Here is a 22,914-nt window from a genome sequence, read left to right on the forward strand (position 1 = left end):
CGTGCATTTGTTTGTATCTTCGTTCTTTTTGTTCTTTTATTCTTCCCTTTGGTCTTTCTTTCTTTCTTCCTTTCTTTCTTTCATACTTTTTTGTTTGTTTGTTCATTCATTCTTGCTTTCGTTCTTTCATTTGTTTGCTCGTTTGTTCATTCGTTCTTAATTTTTTTTCAGTTTTTTTCTTTCTTTGTTCTTTTCTTCTTTCGTTCGTTCATTCATTCGTTCTTTCTTTCTTTTTTGTTCATTCATTCATGCATTCATTCTTTCTTTCATTTGTTTGCTCATTTGTTCATTCGTTCATTATTTCATTTTTTTCATTTTTTTCTTTCATTATTTTGTTTATTCATTCGTTCTTTTTTGTTTGTTCATTCATTTGTTCCTTCTTTATTTTTTGTTTGTTAATTCATTAATTCTTTCGTTTGTTCATTCTTTCTCTTTTTCTTTCTATTTTTCTTTTTCTTTTATTTTTTTGTTTATTCATTCTTTTGTTGTTTCATGCATTCATTCATTCATTCATTCTTTCGTTCTTTCATTTGTTCATTCTTTTATTTTTTCATTTTCTTTTTCTTTTTTCTTTATTCATTCATTCATACTTTTTCATTCATTCATGTATTCATTATTTCGTTCTTTCATTTGTTCATTCTTTTATTCTTTCTTTCTTTCTTTCTCTTTCATTTATTCATTCATTCATTCATTCATTCATTCATTCAGTGATGCATATTTTCTTTTATTCATTCGTTCATTCTTTTGTTCTTTCATTTGTTCATTCTTTCATTATTTTTTGTTCGTTCATTCTTCCTTTTTTTCATTTGTTTATTTATTCATTCATTCATTCATTCATTCATTTGTACTTGCTTTAGTTTATTTGTGTATTCATTCTTTTGTCCCTTCATTTGTTCTTTCTTTCTTTCTTTCATTTGTCTTTTTCTTTTGCTTACAGCGGAGTTTAAATGCCAGCCCGGAAGGTTCCAGTGTGGGACGGGTTTGTGTGCACTCCCTCCCTTCATCTGTGATGGAGAGAATGACTGCGGAGACAACTCAGATGAAGCCAACTGTGGTAATTATAGATTGATGGATGGATACACGGAGACCAAGCGTAATGCAGTATGATGTATCATACAATGATATCCTTGTTTGCATTTGCTTTCAGACTCATATATCTGCTTGTCTGGCCAGTTTAAGTGCACTCACAGGCAGAAGTGCATCCCTATAAACCTGCGCTGTAACGGGCAAGATGACTGTGGAGATGGCGAAGATGAAACCGATTGCCGTAAGAGACAATAGCACTCGTTCATTCTCTCTCTCTCTCAGATTTGACATCAAGGGCCACAAAAGAATCTCAGCAAAAGTTCCTTCTGAGCTAGATTTCCCTTCAGGAGAGGGAAAACAACCAGAAAATGAGAGCAAAAGAGGTCGGAAATAGATGAAATCTCCTTCTTTATGACTTCTGAATGTGTTTATTGGCTCGTGAAGGTCAAACTCAGACAGATTCAACAAAATGTTTGAGAACTTTGCATCAGTTGATGAGAAAAGTGCCAGGCGAGGAGCCTGGTAAACATTGCAGAAAGTTTTGTTTTGTTTTCTCATTCCTCAGCTGCAGAGCGCTTTCAACAGAATTGCTGGAGGGGAATTTAGGACACAGACAGCGAGAAGAAAGCAGTGAAATGAGAAAAAAGCAAGCAAAGTAGACTTGCTAACCAGGAAGCAAAGAAGCCGTCTTGTGTCACCTTCAGAAATCAGGCTGGAGTAATCATTACTTCGTGCGACGGGGATTTGAATCCTAGTCCAAATTCAAGTCTTATTTTAGGTGGCGGTACAGAAGGAGGAGACTGGCAGAAGTTAATGCTCGCGCTCAGATCTGAATCCTCCATTTGAAGCCACAGCAGGGGCCTAATTTCTCACTCCTCCCCAGAGTCAAGTATCTGGCTGGGCTTTGATAAGACGCCCGGTTCTGGTACGCCCTTATGAGAGAGCGCAGAAGAGAAACTGTCTGTCTTCTCAGAGAGAGAATCAGAAAGATAGAAGTAAAAATTGAGGAAAATCATTAGCAGCATTGCATGGGACAGAGCCTGGAGGGTCCCCAGAACTCTAAGAGGCTTTTCAGGGGGTCTGACGGCGTCTTGGATCCAGGGGAGCTGAGCTCAGCCCTGGGCACTGATTAGCCAAACAGAGGGAGGGTTTAACAGGGATAATCGCATATGGAGCATGGCATTAGAGGCCGGCTTTAGACCTCCTCCCCCCAAAGGAGGGAGAGCGCTGTGGGTCAGGATTGCCGCTCCACCACCGGGAATGTCGGGTCTAGGCTTAGATTAGCTTAGCGCACAGCGGTCTGAAAACGGAGATGTGAGGGGAGAGGTTGTGGTTAGTCAGACCACCAGAGTACATTTTTGTTTTACTTGTTTTATCATGAATGAATCACGCTTTGCAAAGTATGAAATATTCAGAAATGAATTTAGGTGAAGCTTAAAACATTTATCCAGGGACATGTGTTCTATCTGTCTATCTGTCTGTCTATCGTTCTATCGATCTATCTATCATTCTATCGCTCTGTCTATCTGTCTATCTATCTATCTATCTATCTATCTATCTGTCTATCTATCTATCTATCTATCTATCTATCTATCTATCTATCTATCTATCTATCTATCACCTATCTATCTATCTTTCTATCTTTCTATCTATCTATCTATCTGTCGATCTACCGTTCTATCGTTCTATCGTTCTATCATTCTACTCTTTTTATCTATCTATCTATCTATCTATCTATCTATCTATCTATCTATCTATCTATCTATCTATCTATCTGTCTATCTATCTATCTATCTATCTATCTATCTATCTATTGTTCTATCGTTTTATCTATCGTTCTATCTATCGTTCTAACTATCATTCTATCTATCATTCTGTCATTTTTTGTTCTATATATCATTATATTGTTCTATCATTCTGCATATCCTTCTATCTATCTATCTATCTGTCTGTCTATCTATCTATCTATCTATCTATCTATCTATCTATCTATCTATCGTTCTGTCGCTCTATCTATCTATCTATCTATCTATCTATCTATCTATCTATCTATCTATCTATCTATCGTTCTATCTATCATTCTATGTCAATCTATCGTTCTGTCGTTTTTTGTTCTATCATTCCATTGTTCTATCATTCTACTATCTTTTTATCTACCTATCTATCTATCTATCTGTCTATCTATCGTTCTATCGTTCTATCGTTCTATCTATCGTTCTATCATTCTATCATTCTATCTATCATTCTATCTATCATTCTGTCATTTTTGTTCTATATATCATTATATTGTTCTATCATTCTGCATATCCTTCTATCTATCTATCTATCTATCTATCTGTCTGTCTGTCTGTCTGTCTATCTATCGTTCTGTTGCTCTATCTATCTATCTATCTATCTATCTATCTATCTATCTATCGTTCTATCTATCATTCTATCATTCTATGTCAATCTATCGTTCTGTCGTTTTTTGTTCTATCATTCCATTGTTCTATCATTCTACTATCTTTTTATCTACCTATCTATCTATCTATCTATCATTCTATCGTTCTATCGTTCTATCTATCGTTCTATCATTCTATCATTCTATCTATCATTCTATCTATCATTCTGTCATTTTTGTTCTATATATCATTATATTGTTCTATCATTCTGCATATCCTTCTATCTATCTATCTATCTATCTATCTATCTATATATCTATCTATCTATCTATCGTTCTATCGTTCGATCTATCGCTCTATCGTTCTATCGTTCTATCATTCTATCTATCTATCTATCTATCTATCTATCTATCTATCTATCTATCTATCTATCTATCATTCTGTCATTTTCTGTTCTATATATCATTATATTGTTCTATCATTCTACATATCATTTTATCTATCTATCTATCTATCTATCTATCTATCTATCGATCATTCTATCATCTATTGTTCTATCGTTCTATCTATCTATCTGTCTATCTGTCTTTCGATTATTCTATCATTCTATCGATCATTCTATCTATCGTTCTATTTATCTATCTATCCGTCTGTCATTCTATTTATCTGTCTATATATTGTTCTATCGTTCTATCTATCGATCATTCTGTCAATCAATCAATCTATCTATCTATCTATCTATCATCTATCTATCTATCTATCTATCTATCATTCTATCATTCTATCTATCATTCTATCTATCATTCTGTCATTTTCATTCATCTATCTATCATCTATTCTACGGATCGTTCTATGTATCTATCTATCATCTATATCTATCGTTCTATCATTCTATCTATCTATCCATCCGTTTATCTATCTATCTATCTATCTATCTATCTATCTATCTATCTATCTATCTATCTATCTATCTATCATCTATTCTACGTATCATTCTATCTATGTATCTGTCTATCTTCTATATCTATCATTCTATCATTCTATCTATCATTCTGTCATTTTATTGTTCTATCATTCTACGTATCGTTCTGTGTATGTATGTATGTATGTATGTATCTATCTATCTATCTGTTTATCTATCTATCTCTATCGTTCATTTATTCTATCTATTCTATCATTCTATCATTCTGTTGTTCTATCATTCTATGTATCATTCTATCTATCTATCCATCATCAAAAAGCATTATAAAATAAAAGTTAATAGCGCCACTGAAAACTTCTCTGCAAACAATGTAATAAAATAAGTGTGAAATATTGTCTCTTAATTCATCTCATTTAAAGCGCCACTGCTACATCCATTAAAGCAGTGCCTGTGTGCAAGTTCACCTCCTTATATACAATCAATCGCAAGACGATCACTGTCGGACCTCAGAATGCCTGCTGCGAGGAACATTCTTGTTATTATGCACAATCCATGGCTTTATTTCTGAGGGTTTGTGGGAAGATCAAAGCAAGTTTTCTGCAGTCTGTTACTGATTCTTTATGGTGCTACTCTCTCAAAAAGAGTTGCAGTAGAATAAAGCCTCAACAAACTGTTGGATTCCTTAAAGTAGCTCTAAAATCTCATCTAAAACTCATGAACTTTGCGATACGGTGAAAAAGTTATTCTGTGGTTTGTCAAGTGAACTAATCTTCTCAAAGTTTTGATCACATGATCTTCTTTTCTCCACGTCTCCAGCCGAGAACACTTGCTCGCCGTCCCAGTTTCAATGCAAGACCACAATGCACTGCATCTCCAAGCTGTGGGTGTGCGACGAGGACCCCGACTGTGCCGACGGCTCGGACGAGGCCAACTGTGGTGAGTTGCTCGCCGTCGCCACACATTACCTCACGCTCATCATCACCGTCCATAAATATCCTCCTTAAAATTCAGCGTGAGAAATTTCTGCTGGTCTGAACTCCTAAAATGTTCCATTTGCTTTAAATTTGCACCGACCTTTTGCCCCAAGGACTGACGTAGATGAATAAAGATAGCTTCTGCTCGACTTCATGGAGTTCCTACTCTAATCTTGGGGTTTTGCGGTTGTGCTAGCGCGCTAAGAGACGTTTCGCTGAAAACCGTTCACCCGAGCGCTAACGTTTTCTCAGGGCGAGCGTTGTCAGGTTGCATTGTGTTTGCTTTATGAGCAGCCAACCGATTAGTCTTCTCCATTGGGCCCAAAATGGATGATTTAGTGTGCTATAATTATGCAGATTCTGGTTTTTCTGTGTTTTAGCAGAGCAATGTTGTATGTGTCAAGTAAAGCAGCTGCTGTTGCTTGTAGATGACGTGTAACTATTTCAGGGGAAGTGATTATTGTTCAAAAGTTGTTTAATGAGACTTATTACTTACTGAACTATCAATTTTGACATGATGCATGTTGTTAAGTGCATTAGGTGATACTTAAATAAGTATTTAAAATTATTAATAATTGTTATAATTTAATACTTATAATTGAGTTTTTTTTTTTTTTACAATTTAATGACTATGAATGCAATAAATATAAAAAATAAATAAAAGAAAGAAATAAAAGAAAAAAATAAATAAAATAAATGCTATTTAAAATGTGAAATTATACTGCAAGTTAATTAAAAATATATATTATTAATGATAATAATAATAATAATAACTTTCGATTGTTTGTAATTTTTGGATTTTTCATTATTCCATTCTAAAACTAAATTTATTTTAAGAAGAAAAAACTTTTCTTGCTTCTCAAAGTATATTTTGTAATTTAATTGGTAATTTTAAGGTTTAAATGAAATACATTGTCTCATTTATTTATTTATTTATTTATTTTCTGTGTGTGTGTGTGTGTTTGTGTTTATTTTTATACGATAAACATATATATATATATATATATATTTTTATCCCAAAAAATATTTCTAAATAGAATGGAATAAGTACTGAAATAATTATTTAATGAAATAATTATAATAATTACTATGAAAAATTTTATAAATATTATATTATAAATATTAAAATTACTGTAAATAATTTAAAAATACATTTTATGCAATAAAAAAAAAAAAAAAAAAAAAAATATATATATATATATATATATATATAAATGTAACAAATATTTTAAAACTATATTGCAACTGTAAAATAAATATAATGTATAAAATATACTTTTATGTATATAGCTTATTATATGTGATATTCAATTTTATATCTTTATATAAAAAAAAATATTTTTATCCCAAATAATGGAACAATTCTAAATAGAATGAAAAAAAATTAAAAAAAAAATCATTTAATTAGAATAAAATAAAATCTAAATATGTAACTTAAAATACTCAAATAAATAAATAGATAGATAGATAGATAGATAGATAGTATATATATATATATATATATATATATATATATATATATAATGAATTCCTATGAATAATTTTAAAAATACAATTACTTGCAACTTTAAAATAAATACATAAAAAGGGAAAAAAAATACTGAAACTATATAAGCAATTATATTAAAAATTATAAAATGTAAAAAAATATTTACTTAAGTATATACTTAGTAAAAAATACATACATATATATATATATATATATATATATATATATATATATATATATATATATATATATATAATAAAATAAAATAAATCCATAAGTTATACTGTTTGCAACTGTTTAGATTTTTATATTCAATATTCAAATCTTTATTTATTTTTTAAGTTAATTTTGTTTTTATTTGCTGAAATTATTCCCAAACTATTGCATTTACATTGACTCCTTATGATAATCGCATTGAGAAACTAGTCAGAAGTGTTCCATGACTTTTGGAGGAGCATCATGGAATCATGTATAGCGAAAGTTACAAACAAGAGGATTGTGGTCTAGTAAGAACAAGGTTAAGGTGGTAAAAAGTTTTTCCTTCTATTCTGATTTTGTATTTGATGTGCTTTTTGGGACGAAAAGGCTATAGAGTTACTACCGACTTTATATTATACAGCTGACATGCTCAAGATTGTTTAATGTTGACTTTAAATGCTAAAGCCCTCACATCTCGAACAAAAACACTTCGTCTTTGTCAGTGTCGTTTAGTATTTTGAAGGTCGTCCTCACGTTATTGCTAGTAATGTTTCTCTGTGCAGCTTGTAATGGCTGTCAAGTAGATTAGGGGATATCGCAGTAACAAATTGTCTTGTAAATTGTTTTTTACTTTATATCGATCCGTGCAACATTATAAAACAAAATAGTTTTTATAAGTGGTGCCAGTTTCTGTCTAGCACCGAATTTTAGTTGCCGTCTGCCTCTCCAAGGGACCAACTAACCCACTGGCTTTCATTACAGGGAAAGTTTAGAGCATTTCAAGAAGGAAGCTAAAGTTGGACATGATTTTGTGGTTTGGGAATTTGGAGAAAGTTTTCCACTGCAGTAGTGTTCTTCTAAACATACTGAAGCTTTCCTAGTCACGGAAAAAAGTTGTGTGCAAAGTTGTCTAGTAGGGCAGGGTAAAACTTAAATGCACTGCAAAATAGTTAAAAAAGTTACATTCTGAATATTTTGATTCATTTTTAGTTCTAACAAACTTGAAAATTCTAACACATAGGCAAAAGACTTTTCTTAGGGTTGGAATTTGTTTGTTTGTTTGTTTGTTTGTTTCATGTTTCAATGTGCTTTATATTTAGTCCATTGTCGGACAGAAGTTTGAGGTCTCAAATCATTACAATTATTACAAAACAGTCTAAATTATTACAATTATTGCCATTGCAATTTGTGATGCTAATTATAATTGAGTCGAACTATTTGAATATATATTTTTAATATTTGTAAATAATTATTAAAGTATTCCAACTTAATTATATAAATATTGCATCATTAAATATTATTTCATAGTATTTCAGTAAAATGTCTGTATATTTATTTATTTATTTATTTATTTATTCATCATTTATTATAATAATGATAATAATAGCAACAACATTGTATACAAAAATGACATAATTATATTATTATGCTATTATTATTATATACTATTTATTGCATATATTAATTACATATTGGATTAATTATATTTCAATAACTGTTCAGTATATTTTGTGGTGAGGTCATTGTAAGTAAATATAAATGTTTTATTTGATCTAATATGTATTATAATATTTTAATTTGTTTTAATGCATTTGTTTTTAAATACTTAATTTTATTAAAATTATTTTGAAATAAATTGTATTTTAGTTATAAATTTGTAATAATAATAATAATAATAAATATTATTGTTATTAGTTTTATTGTAAGTAATTTGTATTATTATTATTATTATTATTATTAAATTAAAAACTTAGTTCTAAATTAGGACAAAGTAAAAGATTTTTTATTTCCTTATTTGTTTTTAGCGTAAATAATTTGTATTTTAGTTATCATTTTGTAACTATTATTATTGTTATTGTTATTATTATTATTAAATAACAATAAAAAACTGTCAACTTTAAATAATATTTTGATTTGACTTTTTTTATCATAAGTAATTTGTAGATTTATTTTTTGTAATAATAATAATAAAATAATAATAGTAATAAAGCTTCAATTCTAAATGATTTTATATTAAAATAATATTTGAATTTGCTTTTACTTATTTGTTTTTATCATAAACTATTTGTAGTTTTAGTTTTTATTAGTAGTAGTAGTAATAATAATAATAATAATAATAATAAGCTTTAGTTCTAAATGAGGTTATATTACACTGACCAAAATTATGACTGCAGTTCGTCGTCTAACCAACTCGAGTGGGCAAATGCTCACATTTGATGGCATCTGGCACTTTGGAGAGGTGTTCTCTTCATGGATGAATCCCAGTTTTCACTGTACAGGGCAGATAGCAGACAGCGTGTATGGTGTCGTGTGGGTGAGCGGTTTGCTGATGTCAGCGTTGTGGATCGAGTGGCCCATGGTGGCGGTGGGATTATGGTATGGGCAGGTGTAATGGACAACGAACACAGGTGCATTTTATTGAGAGTTACGGTGACGAGATCCTGAGGCTCTGGCTCGACGTATATAACAACATGTTCCAGTTCCTGCCAATATCCAGCAACTTCGCACAGCCATTGAAGAGGAGTGGACCAACATTCCACAGGCCACAATCAACAACCTGATCAACTCTATGTGAAGGAGATGTGTTGCACTGCATGAGGCAAATGGTGGTCACACCAGATACTGACTGGTTTTCGGACCCCCCCCCCAATACAGTAAAAGTACACATTTTAGAGTGTCCTTTTATTGTGGCCAGCCTAAGGCACACGTGTGCAATAATCATGCTGTCTAATCAGTATCTTGATATGCCACACCTGTGAGGTGGATGGATTATCTCGGCAAAGAAGAAGTGCTCACTAACACAGATTTAGACAGATTTGTGAACAATATTTGAGAGAAATAGGCTTTTTGTCTACATAGAAAAAGTCTTTGGGTTCAGCTCATGAAAAATGGGGGCAAAAATAAAAATGTTGCGTTTATCATTTTGGTCAGTGTAAAATAACAATTTAATTAGCTTTTACTTATTTGTTTTTATCATAAAATATTTGTAGTTTTAATTTTTAGAATAATAATAATAATAATAATAATAATAATAAGGTTTCTCAATAAGGTCTTTTTCTTTCTCTGTGAGTGCTGGAATTGCTCACGGTCTTGAACAATATTGTTATTCTGGAGGATGTATTAGATTTTCCTAGATACATAACCCACCCATGCACTTTACGTCATTGCGAGGATATAATGGAATATTCACATTTACCCAGCATAATAATGTATTGATTTTCAACCATGAGGACGTTCCCTAAGTGTCTGTCTGAATGTCCATCAGCGGAGTGGAGCTTTATCTTAAAAAAAAATCAATAACTTCCTTACATCTCTTTGGAAACAGGGCATTTCCTAAAGAGATATTAAGATGAAAAGCATCCACTACTGGCTGAATAAGATACAAAGACGACATCAATATGGCGTATTAACTGAGATGAAAAGGGGGCCAGAACTTTTGATGTAATTAATAATTGGAAAATGCATAGACTGGGTCTTATCTTTAACTTAAATACTCTTCACATAATGCAGCACTATTACTTAGAAGTGCGGTGATCCAATATTCAGTATCGGTCAGACGAGACCGATCCAAATCCGATATTCTGTGTCTACTATTCTGTTACTGTTAAAGTCCCATGAAAGCCACAAAAACATTATAAAACACACTAAAGTTTTCGTGCACTATATTTCAAGTGTTCTGAAGCGGTTTAATGGTTTAATAGTTTAATATGAGTTGACGTAACTCTTCTCTCTGCTGTAGCTGTCTGTCGTCCTACATCCTACAAGACGATAAAACTCTCTCCAAGATTATTAAATGTTTCTAATATTATAGTTGATCTGTAAATAAAGATAAATGGTTTTACATTAACAGACTTTACCTAATACTGCCTCATTACTGTGGCATACATTTAAAACAAATGCCTTTTAATTTATAGTATGTATTTCTATGTAAATATTTTACTTGTTTTTCATGACTTTTTTTTTTTTTTTTTTTTTTTGCAACAATACAAAGGGCAATGTGTAATATTTTACAAGATTTAGTTTTACACTTGTTCACTTTTATATTTTTTTCCACTACATGTTTAGATTTTATAAAATTATTGTGCACTCATGATTTTTCTAGAGTAACCTTTACTACTGAATTATCCATTAACCTAGTTTATAATAGTAATTTTGTTATAGATTATGATCATATAGTTTTTTGTTTGCAATTTTTCTTTAGAATGAATTTGTCTGTATTTAGTAGATTGTGTGTAACACAAAAGAGTGATGATCAGGTCAGCAAACATTGAGGTATAGAAATTCTACACTGATTAAAAAAAAAAAAAAAAAAAAATGGACTGATCGATATCAGTATTAGCCGATATTCAGAATTTTTGGTTTCGGATGGGGATCGGTTCTGAAAAAGTGGTATCGAGCCAGCCCCACTGTTAATTACTTAAGTATATTAAGACACAATTATTTAAAATTATTGAATTCACAGTTATTGCCATTACAGTTTGTGATAGTAATTGAAGTAGTTGATTTTTAAAAATATGTTTAAAATAATTATGAAAATATTACAAACAATTGTTTAAATAATATATATTTTTAAAATAATATGTAGAATTATAAATAATTAGTAATTAAATTATAAAAAGTACATACTTGTGTATATTATTATTATTATTATTATTATTATTATTATTATTATTATTATTATTATTTTAACAATACAGATATTGAGAATTTCAGTTAATATGAATGCAATGAAATTGTTTTAGCTTATACAAAAATATAATCAAAATAAAATATAATGTCAGTACTTTTATTATTATTATTATTATTATTATTATTATTATAACTGTATAAATATTATTGTGATTTCCAATTAATATGTATCTTATGAAATTGATTTACCCTGTACTAAAATATCATCAAAATAAAATATTATGTCAGTACTTTTTGTTTATTTATTTATTTATTTATTTATTTATTTATTTATGTATGTATGTATGTATGTATGTATGTACATGTATTTTTGTTGCTGATGAGTTATAATAATTATTACTAAATTATATAATTATGTATTATTATTTTATTATTATAACAATATAAATATTATTGTTATTTCCAATTAATATGTATCTTATAAAATTGATTTAGTACTAAAATATAATCAAAATAAAATATAATGTCAATATTTTATTATTATTATTGTTATTATTATTATTGTTGTTGTTGTTGTTGTTGATGATGTTATAATAATTATTACTAATTATTAAATCATTTTAAATATAAATATTTATTTTTATTATTATTGTTATTATTATTATTATGTACATATTATTGTGATTTCCAGTTAATATGTATCTTATGAAATTGATTTAGCCTGTACTAAAATATCATCAAAATAAAATATAATGTCAGTACTTTATTAGTAGTAGTAGTAGTAGTATTTATTTTTGTTGCTGATGAGTTATAATAATTATTACTAATTATTGCTAATTACTGCTAATTATTAAAAGCTTTTTAATATAAATATTTTTATTATTATTATTATTATTATTATTATTATTATTATTATTATATAATCTATCTATCTATCTATCTATCTATCTATCTATCTATCTATCTATCTATCATCTATCTATCAGTCACTTCTCTGTAATTACTGGTGTTGGAATCAGACATTAAAAATATATAAATATATATTTAGATACTTCCTTATTAATATAATTATGTACTTTTATTAAATTGTACCATCAGGTGTTGTTAATTGGGAGGTTATGATTCTCCTAATTCAGAAATGATTTCATGAGTGTTGATGCCGAGGTACTTTGTTATGAGGAGGGATTTTTTTTTTCTTCTTGATTGTGTTCTCAGCACGTTATCGCATGATCTCATAGTATAAATGGTCGAGCACTAGTTCCGCATGTTTTGCCGCGTCACGACTAAAGATCCACATTAAGGTTGTTTCAGAAGAACGAATCGTTGGATTGAGCTCTCATGAAACATTCAGCATGCTGCCACGCTCTGACGCATTGAACAGTGCTCTTCATTTGTTGGATGTGGCCTCTCACATCACAGCATGATCCTATTTATTTATTTTGAATTATTTACCATGATCTGCTTCATGTTGGCAGCACGTCGGCGAAAGCTAATTAGCCGAGAACGCCGGCCGTAGCTCACTGAAAGCATACTGACTAACACAAATGCACTCAAACAATGAACTCATTCATTGCACCTGCTGCGTTGGATAAAAAATCTGTAAACTAGTGAAATATTTAGATATATTTTTCAATATTTGGACTCGATTCAGATAAGTTTTCTTCTTTTAAACATATAAACTTGAGTGGTAAAGCATACTCCGTGTTCTCTGTTTGGTTGTAATGAGGAAAATTCTCTCTTCATCCAGCTTGAAGGTGATTCGAGCCCTTAAGCTATTTGAGGAGAAATCTTAATATTCCGGCCTTGTTCTTTCTAAATTAGAATTCTCTTAATGTCATTTTAAGTCGGGGAATTAGCACTCAAACACAGCATTGTGATTGTCAATTAATCATGCATTATGTTCTCATCATCTCTCATGATAGTTGGATTAGTTGTCTGCGACATTCGGATGAGGGGAAATTGCATTTCTGATTTCCTGTACTCAAATCAGCTCGGATTAGCATGCTGATTATTTCAGAGCAAGGAGAATCTGATTCACACCATTGTGTCTTTGATTCAGCCTTGTGGGATTCTGTGAGTGTGTTAAATTTAAGGTTAAAAAAAAGGACAGGTGTGGTTGCTGGAAAAATGAAACATTTATTGGTAAAATATTATGCTTTTTACCGTAGAATAAACTGAAAGCATCATCAATATATTTTTTGATAAGTAAAATTCATTGTTTTGTTCTCCGGTTTATGCCATGTTTAGTTTTAGTTTTAGTTAAGAATTTGTTTAGTTTCATTGTGTAAATTTAAGCTTTCATAAAAACAGTTTTAAAGCATTAGTTAGCATTACTAAAATATTAATATAGCAATATATGCTTTGTACTTTAGAATAAACTAAAAGCATCACAGGGTTATTAATATAATACAATAAAACAAGTCCTTTTAAAAGTTTAGTTAGATTTCATTGTTCTGTTTTGTTTTTATTTTGTTTTATAAGTTTAATTTAATCATGCCATATTTAATTTTATTTTAGTGTAGTTTTAGTTTAGTTTGTTTCATTTTAAGTCTTAGTTTATTTATTAATTATTATTATTTTTTTTTTTTTTAATGTGGTAATAATATGGTTAAAATACAATTTTCTTCTGTTTTGTTTAGTTACTTTTGTTTCTTTTTTTTGTGTGTGTGTGGTTATTTAGATTAATTGTGCTTTGTTATTTAGTTTAGTCTGGTTTCATTTTGTTTAGTATCATTGTGTTACGTAGTTTAATTTTGCTTTGCTATTTAGTTTGGTTTTGTTTTATTTAGTTTTTATTATGCTGCGTTGGTTTGTTACTTTTGCTTCATTTTGTTTGATTTTATTTTGCTGTTATTTAGTTTAATTTTGCTTTATTTTGTTTGTTTAGTTATGCTTTATTGAGCTGTTATATATTTAATTTTGCTTTATTTCGTTTGTTTGATTTTGTTTTTTGTTTTTTTTCATTATGCTGTGTTGTTTTGTTACTTATTTTTTCTGATTTTATTATTATTATTATTATTATTATTATTATTATTTTGTTTTGTTTTGTTTTATTGTGCTTTTATGTAGTTAATTTTGCTTTATTTAGTTTGGTTTAGTTTCATTGTGTTGTTGTTTGTTATTTTTGTTTAATTTTGTTTGGTTTTATCCGGCTGCTATTTAGTTTAATTGTGCGTTATTTAGTTTAGTTTGTTTGGTTTTATTTTGTTTAGTATCATTGTGCTGTTATTTAGTTTAATTTAGTTTAATTTAGTTTGGTTTTGTTTTGTTTAATTTCATTGTGCTGTTATTTAGTTTAATTGTACTTTATTTTAGTTTGTTTGTTTGTTTGGTTTTGTTTAGTTTCATTGTGTTGTTATTTCGTTTAATTAATTTTATTTAGTTAGGTTTTGTTTTATTTAATTTCATTGTGCTGCTGTTTAGTTTAATTGTGCTTTATTTTGTTTGTTTGGTTTAGTTTTGTTTAGTTTCGTTGTGTTGTTATTTCGTTTAATTTAGCTTTATTTAGTTAGGTTTCATTTTGTTAAATTTCATTGTGTTGTGTTGTTGTGTTGTGTTGTTTAGTTACTTTTGTTTCATTTTGTGTCATTTCATTTTAGTTTCATTGTGCTGTTATTTAGTTTAATTGTGCTTTATTTTGTTTGTTTGTTTGTTTGGTTTTGTTTAGTTTCATTGTGCTGTGTTGTTTTGTTTCATTTTATTTTTATTGTGCTGTTATTTAGTTTAATTTTACTTTATTTATTTTAGTTTGTTTGGTTTCGTTTTGTTTCATTGTGCTGTTATTTAGTTTAGTTTAATTTTGTTTTGTTATTTAGTTAATTTGGTTTTATTTGGTTAAGTTTCATTGTTCTGTGTTGTTTTGTTATTTCTGTTTCATTTTGTTTAGTTTTATTGCAGCTTCAACTACTGACAAGTGCATTTAACTAAACAGCATGGAAGCAGTAAATATTGGTAAACATTTATTGGTAAAATAAAATACCAACCCCAATAAAAAAGTAATATATTTAAAATGCAAAAAAAAGTTTGTTAAGCACAAAACTAGTTGTTCCAGTGAAGCAGACTGTAAGTACAAGTTTAGTACACTAAAAGTACAATTGCAGGGTATTTTTATTAAGTACATAAATATATAAATGTATTTGTAGTATATGAAGTGTAGTGTATAAAGTAAATGTATTTAAAATACATTATAGTATATTTATTTTTCACTAGGGAACCTACGAAATAACCTACACAATTACAAAATATGCTTTGTACCTTAGTATATACTTAAAAAGTCACCATTATGGGGTTAGTAATATCCTTGTTTTCTATCAAACAATTTAATAAGCATTTTAAAGTCTGAATATAGTGAAAAAGGACAATGTTTAAAGTAAAACATATAATTTATCTAAGAGCTCAGGATCCGTGTTTGTTTTGCGCAGTAATATAAGTGAGGAGATTAAAATAAGTGCTTTGTTTGTTTGTGTATGCAGATGAAAAGACTTGTGGGCCGCATGAATTTCGCTGCAAGGACAACAACTGCATACCAGACCACTGGAGATGTGACGGGCAGAGCGACTGCAGTGACAATTCGGACGAGGAGAACTGCAGTATGTGACTTTCTTTCTTATTTAACACTTCCTCTGTAGATGATGCTGTCTGTGATAGTAACACTTCTTGTTTTTTGGTTAAGTGGAGTTCAAACAAATTGTTTAATGAAAATCGAAATGTGTTCTGTTTCATAGTGTTTGTATTTCGTTTTGCTGTAGTTTGTTGTGTTTTGTTTCTGTGCACTGTCAACGCTATTTTACGTATTTTACGAGGTGGCTTGTTTGTACGAATTTCTATGACCTCACTCGTACGATTTTGTACGATGTACCTAGACCCCGGTGACGGGTAGGTTTAGGGGCGGGGGTATAGGTGAAGGGCATTCATACGAATTGGGAACTTGTAAAATACGTACGATTTAGCCAAAAACGTATGAGTTCGTACGAGTGAGGTTGTACGAATTAGTTATGAATCAGGCTGGTATTGTTTAGTGTAGTTTTATTGTTTTGTGTTGTTTAGTTTACTTTAGTTTCCTTGTTCCTTGTTCAAATGTTTGTTTTATTTTAGTTTTAGGGTGCCGTGTTTAGATTTGTCATTGTGCTTTTGTTTAGTTTTATTGTATGATGTTACTTAGTTTAGTTTCATTGTACTGTTATTTAGTTTAATTGTTCTTTATTTTATTTAGTTAGCTTGTCTGATTTGGTTTAGTTTAGTTTTATTGTACTGTGCTGTTTAGTTACTTCTGTTTCATTTTGTTTAGTTATATTGTGCTGTTATTTTGTTTAATTTAATTGTGCTTTGTTATTTAGTTTAGTTAGTTTGGTTTAGTTCAATTGTGCTGTGTTATTTGGTTTTATTTAGTTTAATTGTGCTGTTTTTAGTTAATTTTTTGGTCCCACTTTATATTAAGTGGCCTTAACTACTATGTACTTAAATAAATAAAAAATAATAATAATAAGTACAATGTACTTAATGTGGTCATATTGTATTGCAAAACACTTTTGTTGCTATTGAGGTGGGATATGGGTAAGGTTAGAGAGAGGTTTGGTGGTATGGGTAGGTTTAAGGGTGGGTTAAGGTGTAAGGGATGGGTCAGCAATGTAATTATAAATGTAATTACAGAAATTAATTACAGATGTAATTACATGCAGGTATTTTCAAAATCTTACAATGTAAATACATGTATGTGCACAATAAGGGGCATTGTATCATATGATTAATTTCAGTGTAAGTACTTAGTAGTTAAGGCCACTTAATATAAAGTGGGACCAATTTTTTTCCATCATGTTTTCGTTTAGTTTTGTTGTGCTGTCATTTCATTTAATTGTGCTGCGTTATTTGTTTTTTTTTTTAGTTTTGTTTCATTTTATTTAGCTTCATTGTGCTTTATTTAGTTTAGTTTGGTTTAGTTTTATTGTGCTGTTGTTATGTTTAATCGTGCATCGTTATTTTGTTAAGTTGGTTAGTTTGGTTTAGTTTTATTTTGTTTCATTGTGCTGTTTTGTTGCTTGGTCTTATATTGCTGTTATTTAGATTGGTGTTATTGTGCTTCAGTGTTTTTGTTTTGTTTCATTTCATTTTGTTGTGCTACATTGCTTAATTTTAGTGTGATATTTTGTGTTATTTAGTTTAGTTCAGTTGTGCTGCATTGTTTTTTTTTTTTATTTAATTTATGTTATTCTGTTATTTTGTTTAGTTTCATTGGGCTGTTTTGTTGTGAAGTTTGTTTTGTTATTGTGCTGTTATTTTGTTTAGATTCACTGTGCTGCATTGTTTAGTTCACTTTCATTGTGCTGTTTTGTTGTTTAGTCAAGTTTCATTGTTGTGTTATTTTGTCTAGTTTCATTGTTGTGTGTTGTTTAGTTTTGTTTTAGTTTTTTGTTTTGTTTGTTTGTTGGTTTCATTGTGCTGCATTTAATTTCACTGTGCTGTTATTTAGTTTAATTGTGGTGTTATGTTTAGTTAGTTTGATTTAGTTTTGTTTAATTGCCCTGAATTGTTTATTTTCATTGTGCTTTGTTGTTTGGTTTAGTTTCATTATGCTGTGTTTTGTTTAGTTTTATGATGTTGTTTTTAGTTTTGTTGCTTAGTTTCATTGTGCTGTTTTGTTATTGAGTTTACGTTTGTTTCATTGTGTTATTTGTCATTTCATTGTGTTCTGTTTTGTTATTTGGTTTTATTGTGTCATGTTTCATTATTTGGTTTCATTTCAGTTGTCTGTGCTGTTTTGTTTAGTTTCACTGTGCTGTGTTTTTTTAGTTGTTTTGTAATTGTGCTTTGTTATGTAGTTAGTTTTATTCTACTGTTATTTAGTTTGGTCGTATTGTGCTTCGTTGTTTTTGTTTTGTTTCATTTTGTTTTGTTGTGCTACATTGCTTACATTGCTGTGTTTGATTTAATTTGGTTTAGTTTCATTACACTGTTTTGTGGTTTAGGTTTTTTTTTATATGTGCTTCTTTGTTTAGTTTAGCTTAGTTTTGTTTCATTGTTGCATTGCTTAATTTTATTGTTTATTTGTGTTATTTGTGTTCATTTGTGTTTAGTTTGGTTTAGTTAAGTTGTGCTGCAATATTTAGTTTTATTGTGCTGTTATTTTAGTTTGGTTTAGTTTAATTATACTGTGTGTTATTTGTTTAGTTTATTTTATTTATTTTTTTCATTGTGCTGTGTTTTTTTAGTTACATTTGTTTTAGTTTAGTTTAATTGTGCTTTGTTATTTAGTTAGATTGTTTGGTTTTGTTTTGTTTTGTTTTGTTTTGTTTTATTGTATTGTGTTATGTATTGTATTGTGTATAGTTACTTATTTCATTTTTGTTTAGTTTTGTTGTGCTGTCATTTCATTTAATTGTGCGGCGTTATTTTTTTTATTTTTTTTATTTTTTTTTTAGTTTTGTTTCATTTTATTTAGTTTCATTGTGCTTTATTTAGTTTAGTTTGGTTTAGTTTTATTGTGCTGTTGTTATGTTTAATCGTGCATCGTTATTTTGTTAAGTTGGTTAGTTTGGTTTAGTTTTATTTAGTTTCATTGTGCTGTTTTGTTGTTTGGTCTTATATTGCTGTTATTTAGATTGGTGTTATTGTGCTTCAGTGTTTTTTGTTTCGTTTCATTTCGTTTTGTTGAGCTACATTGCTTAATTTTAGTGTGATATTTTGTGTTATTTAGTTTAGTTCAGTTGTGCTGCATTGTTTAGTTTTAATTTAATTTATGTTATTCTGTTATTTTGTTTAGATTCACTGTGCTGCATTGTTTAGTTCAGTTTCATTGTGCTGTTTTGTTGTTTAGTCAAGTTTCATTGTTGTGTTATTTTGTCTAGTTTCATTGTTGTGTGTTGTTTAGTTTTGTTTTAGTTTTTTGTTTTGTTTGTTTGTTGGTTTCATTGTGCTGCATTTAATTTCACTGTGCTGTTATTTAGTTTAATTGTGGTGTGTTGTTTAGTTAGTTTGATTTAGTTTTGTTTAATTGCCCTGAATTGTTTATTTTCATTGTGCTTTGTTGTTTAGTTTACTTTCATTATGCTGTGTTTTGTTTAGTTATATGATGTTGTTTTTAGTTTTGTTGCTTAGTTTCATTGTGCTGTTTTGTTATTGAGTTTACGTTTGTTTCATTGTGTTATTTGTCCTTTCATTGTATTCTGTTTTGTTATTTAGTTTCATTGTGCCATGTTTTGTTTAGTTTCATTGTGTCATGTTTCATTATTTAGTCTAGTTTCAGTTTTCTGTGCTGTTTTATTTGGTTTCTTTGTGCTGTGTGTTGTTTACAGTAGTTTAGTTTAATACTGTAATCATACTCTAATCTTCTTGTCTTCTTTGACATCTGAGAGCTTTGACATTTAAGCACATGCAGCTTTTATATGTTCCTCTTATCACACTAGGCTTTTAACACAACTAGACATACAGACACAGCGGGGTTTCTAAAAAAAGAACAAAAAAATGGATTGATATCACGCTCCGCAGTGTGTGGCACATAGATGTTAGATCCTCAGAGAGGGATTTACAAGCTAACACTGAGCCGTCTTTTTCTATTGAAGAGCACAAGGGTCTCAAGCAGTGTCCAGATGTGCTTCATCACTCTCTCTGTGACTGTTGTCTCAAATCTCCATATTTATTCCCTATTTTCCCTTGATGTCTAGGTCATTATATAGGCACCGAACAAGTTCTCCACTAGTCAAAGATTGCCTAAAGCCCAGTGGATCTCATCACACTTCAACTGTGCCTTCAGCCTCTAGCTTCACACTTTCAAACAAGAGCGAAACACACAGCGAGAATGAGATTGTGTGTTGATTGCTCTGGAAGTTTATGTGTCGCTCAAGTAGTGATTATATCAATTTTCTTGAAATGCAGACAGGTATTTTTCTTGTCTTCTTGGGATGTTGCTAACTACCGTCCGCTGGAGTGCAGCTGTGTTTTTTGTCAGCCCTGTGACATTGATTGACAGTTAGCGGAGAAAGTGTCCTACTGAATGGCAGATTCGATCTCTCACCCTGATCTGCAATTTGGTTTTTAATGGCAGCGGTCCTGTTGCTCTCGGCATTGGCTCTCGTGATAAACGGCCATGTATGTTGGTTTGTTTTTCCTCTGTGCTGTGGCGTGAGCTCTGACCATTAATTTACTAGATTACAGAGCCACGGCCATCATTTATTCAAAATGTGATCATGATGGAAGTCAGGTTTGTGCTTGGAGCAGAATGCAGAGCACAATGGCGTAATTTCCATCTCACCTGATACTTCTTTCCTTTCTTTTTCCAATTCCTGTTCCCCTTTTCTTTCCTGTCTGTCTGTTTTCCTTTACTTCTTTTTACTTTACATTTCCTTCAGTTTGTTTTTCCTTTTGCTTTGTTTTACTTTTCATTTTACATTTTACTTTTTGTTTCCATTTCTATTTCATTTTCTTCCTTCTCTTCCTATTCCATGTCCTAGTATGTTCCATGTCCTTTACTACCTTTTACTTTATTTACTTTGTTTTTCCCTTCCATTCCTCTACTTCCTTCTGTCATTCACCATTTCCCCTTCTCTTCCCCTTTGTTTTTCTTTTTATTTCCTTTGTTTTATCTTCTCTTTTATTTATCTTTCCTTTGACCTTTTCCCTTTCCTTTCCACTTCTAGTCCCCCTTGTTTCTCCTTTAATTCCTTTACTTTTCATTTCCTTTTTTCTTCCCTTTGTTTGACTTTTTTCTTCCTTTTTTCTCCTCCTTCCTTTTCATCTTCCTGTTTCTGCCATTCACCATTTCCCTGTTTCTTCCCGCTTTTCCTTTACATCTTTTTACTTTACTTTTCATCTCCTGTTCCCCTTTCCTTTGTTTTACTTTTCTTTTTTTTCTTTTTTGTCCACTTTCCCTTCCTTTTCCTCTTACTCATCCTGCCATTCACCATTTCCCCTTCTCTTCCTTTTTGTTTCACCTTTACTTCCTTTACTTTTTCATTTCCTTTGTCCTTCCCTTCGCTTCTTTTCTTCCTTTTTCCTCCTCTTTTCTTTTCCTCTTCCTCTTTCTGCCATTCACCATTTCCCTGTTTCTTCCTGTTTCTCCTTTACATCTTTTTACTTTACTTTTCATCTCCTGTTCCCCTTCCCTTTGTTTTATTTTTCTTTGTCTCCTTTTTGTCCTCTTTCCCTTCCTTTTCCTCTTACTCATCCTGCCATTCACCATTTCCCCTTCTCTTCCTCTTTGTTTCACCTTTACTTCCTTTACTTTTTCATTTCCTTTGTCCTTCCCTTCGCTTCTTTTCTTCCTTTTTCCTCCTCTTTCCTTTTCCTCTTCCTGTTTCTGCCATTCATCATTTCCCTGTTTCTTCCAACTTTTCCTTTACATCTTTTTACTTTACTTTTCATCTCCTGTTCCCCTTCCCTTTGTTTTACTTTTCTTTGTCTCCTTTTTGTCCTCTTTCCCTTCCTTTTCCTCTTACTCATCCTGCCATTCACCATTTCATCTTCCTCTTTGTTTCTCCTTTACTTTCATTTACTTTACTTTACTTTACTTTTCATTTCCTTTGTCCTTCCCTTCCCTTTGTTTCTTTTTCTTTCTCCTTTTTCCTCCTCTTTCCTTTTCCTCTTTCCCTTCTTTTTCCCCTTCCTCTTCTTGCTGTTCACCATTTCCCATTCTCTTCCCTTTTTTCACTTTACTTTTCATTTCCTTTGTCCTTCCCTTCCCTTTGTTTCTTTTTCTTTTTCTTCCTTTTTCCTCCTCTTTCCTTGTCCTCTTTCTCTTCTTTTTCCCTCGTCCTGCCGTTCACTATTTCCTATTCTCTTCCCCTTTGTTTCTCCTTTACTTCCTTTTATTTTACTTTTCATTTTCCTTTTCCCTTCCCTTTGTTTTATTTTCTACCTTTTTCCTCCTCTTTTATTTTCCTCTTTCCTTTCCTGTTTCTCCTTTTGCCCTTTGTTTCTCCTTTACTTCATTTTACTTTACTTTCCATTTCCATTTTTTCCTTCCATTGGTTTGACTTTTTTCCCTTTTTCTTTCCTCTTTCCTTTCCGCTTTCCCATCATTCACCATTTCCCCTTCTCTTCCCCTTTGTTTCTCCTTTACTTCCTTTTACTTTACTTTTCATTTCTTTTGTTGTTCCCTTCCATTTGTTTTACTTGTCTTTTTTTCCTATTTTTCTTCTCTTTCCTTTTCCTCTTTCCCTTCCAATTCCTCCTTCTGCCGTTCACCATATTTCCCCTTCTCTTCTCCCTTGTTTCTCCTTTACTTCCTTTTACTTTGCTTGTCATTTCATTTGTTTTTCATTTTGTTGTTGGTTTGCTTCACTCTCTTGCTTTCTGCATTGTCTG

The 22,914-nt window shown here is 30.4% G+C and overlaps 1 protein-coding gene across 1 annotated transcript in view; it reads left to right on the top strand.

Annotated features, from left to right (window-relative positions):
• lrp1ba (low density lipoprotein receptor-related protein 1Ba) overlaps positions 1–22,914 on the top strand; it is a 387,570-nt gene that overhangs the window by 300,515 nt on the left and 64,141 nt on the right. The window contains exons 71-74 of the mRNA XM_051094447.1: positions 938–1,054; positions 1,148–1,267; positions 5,146–5,265; positions 16,092–16,208. Of these exons, the coding sequence (XP_050950404.1) occupies positions 938–1,054; positions 1,148–1,267; positions 5,146–5,265; positions 16,092–16,208 (474 nt within the window). The remainder of the gene's footprint in view (positions 1–937; positions 1,055–1,147; positions 1,268–5,145; positions 5,266–16,091; positions 16,209–22,914) is intronic.

Source organism: Labeo rohita, chromosome 22, assembly GCF_022985175.1.
Source record: "Labeo rohita strain BAU-BD-2019 chromosome 22, IGBB_LRoh.1.0, whole genome shotgun sequence".
Lineage (NCBI taxonomy): Eukaryota > Metazoa > Chordata > Actinopteri > Cypriniformes > Cyprinidae > Labeo > Labeo rohita.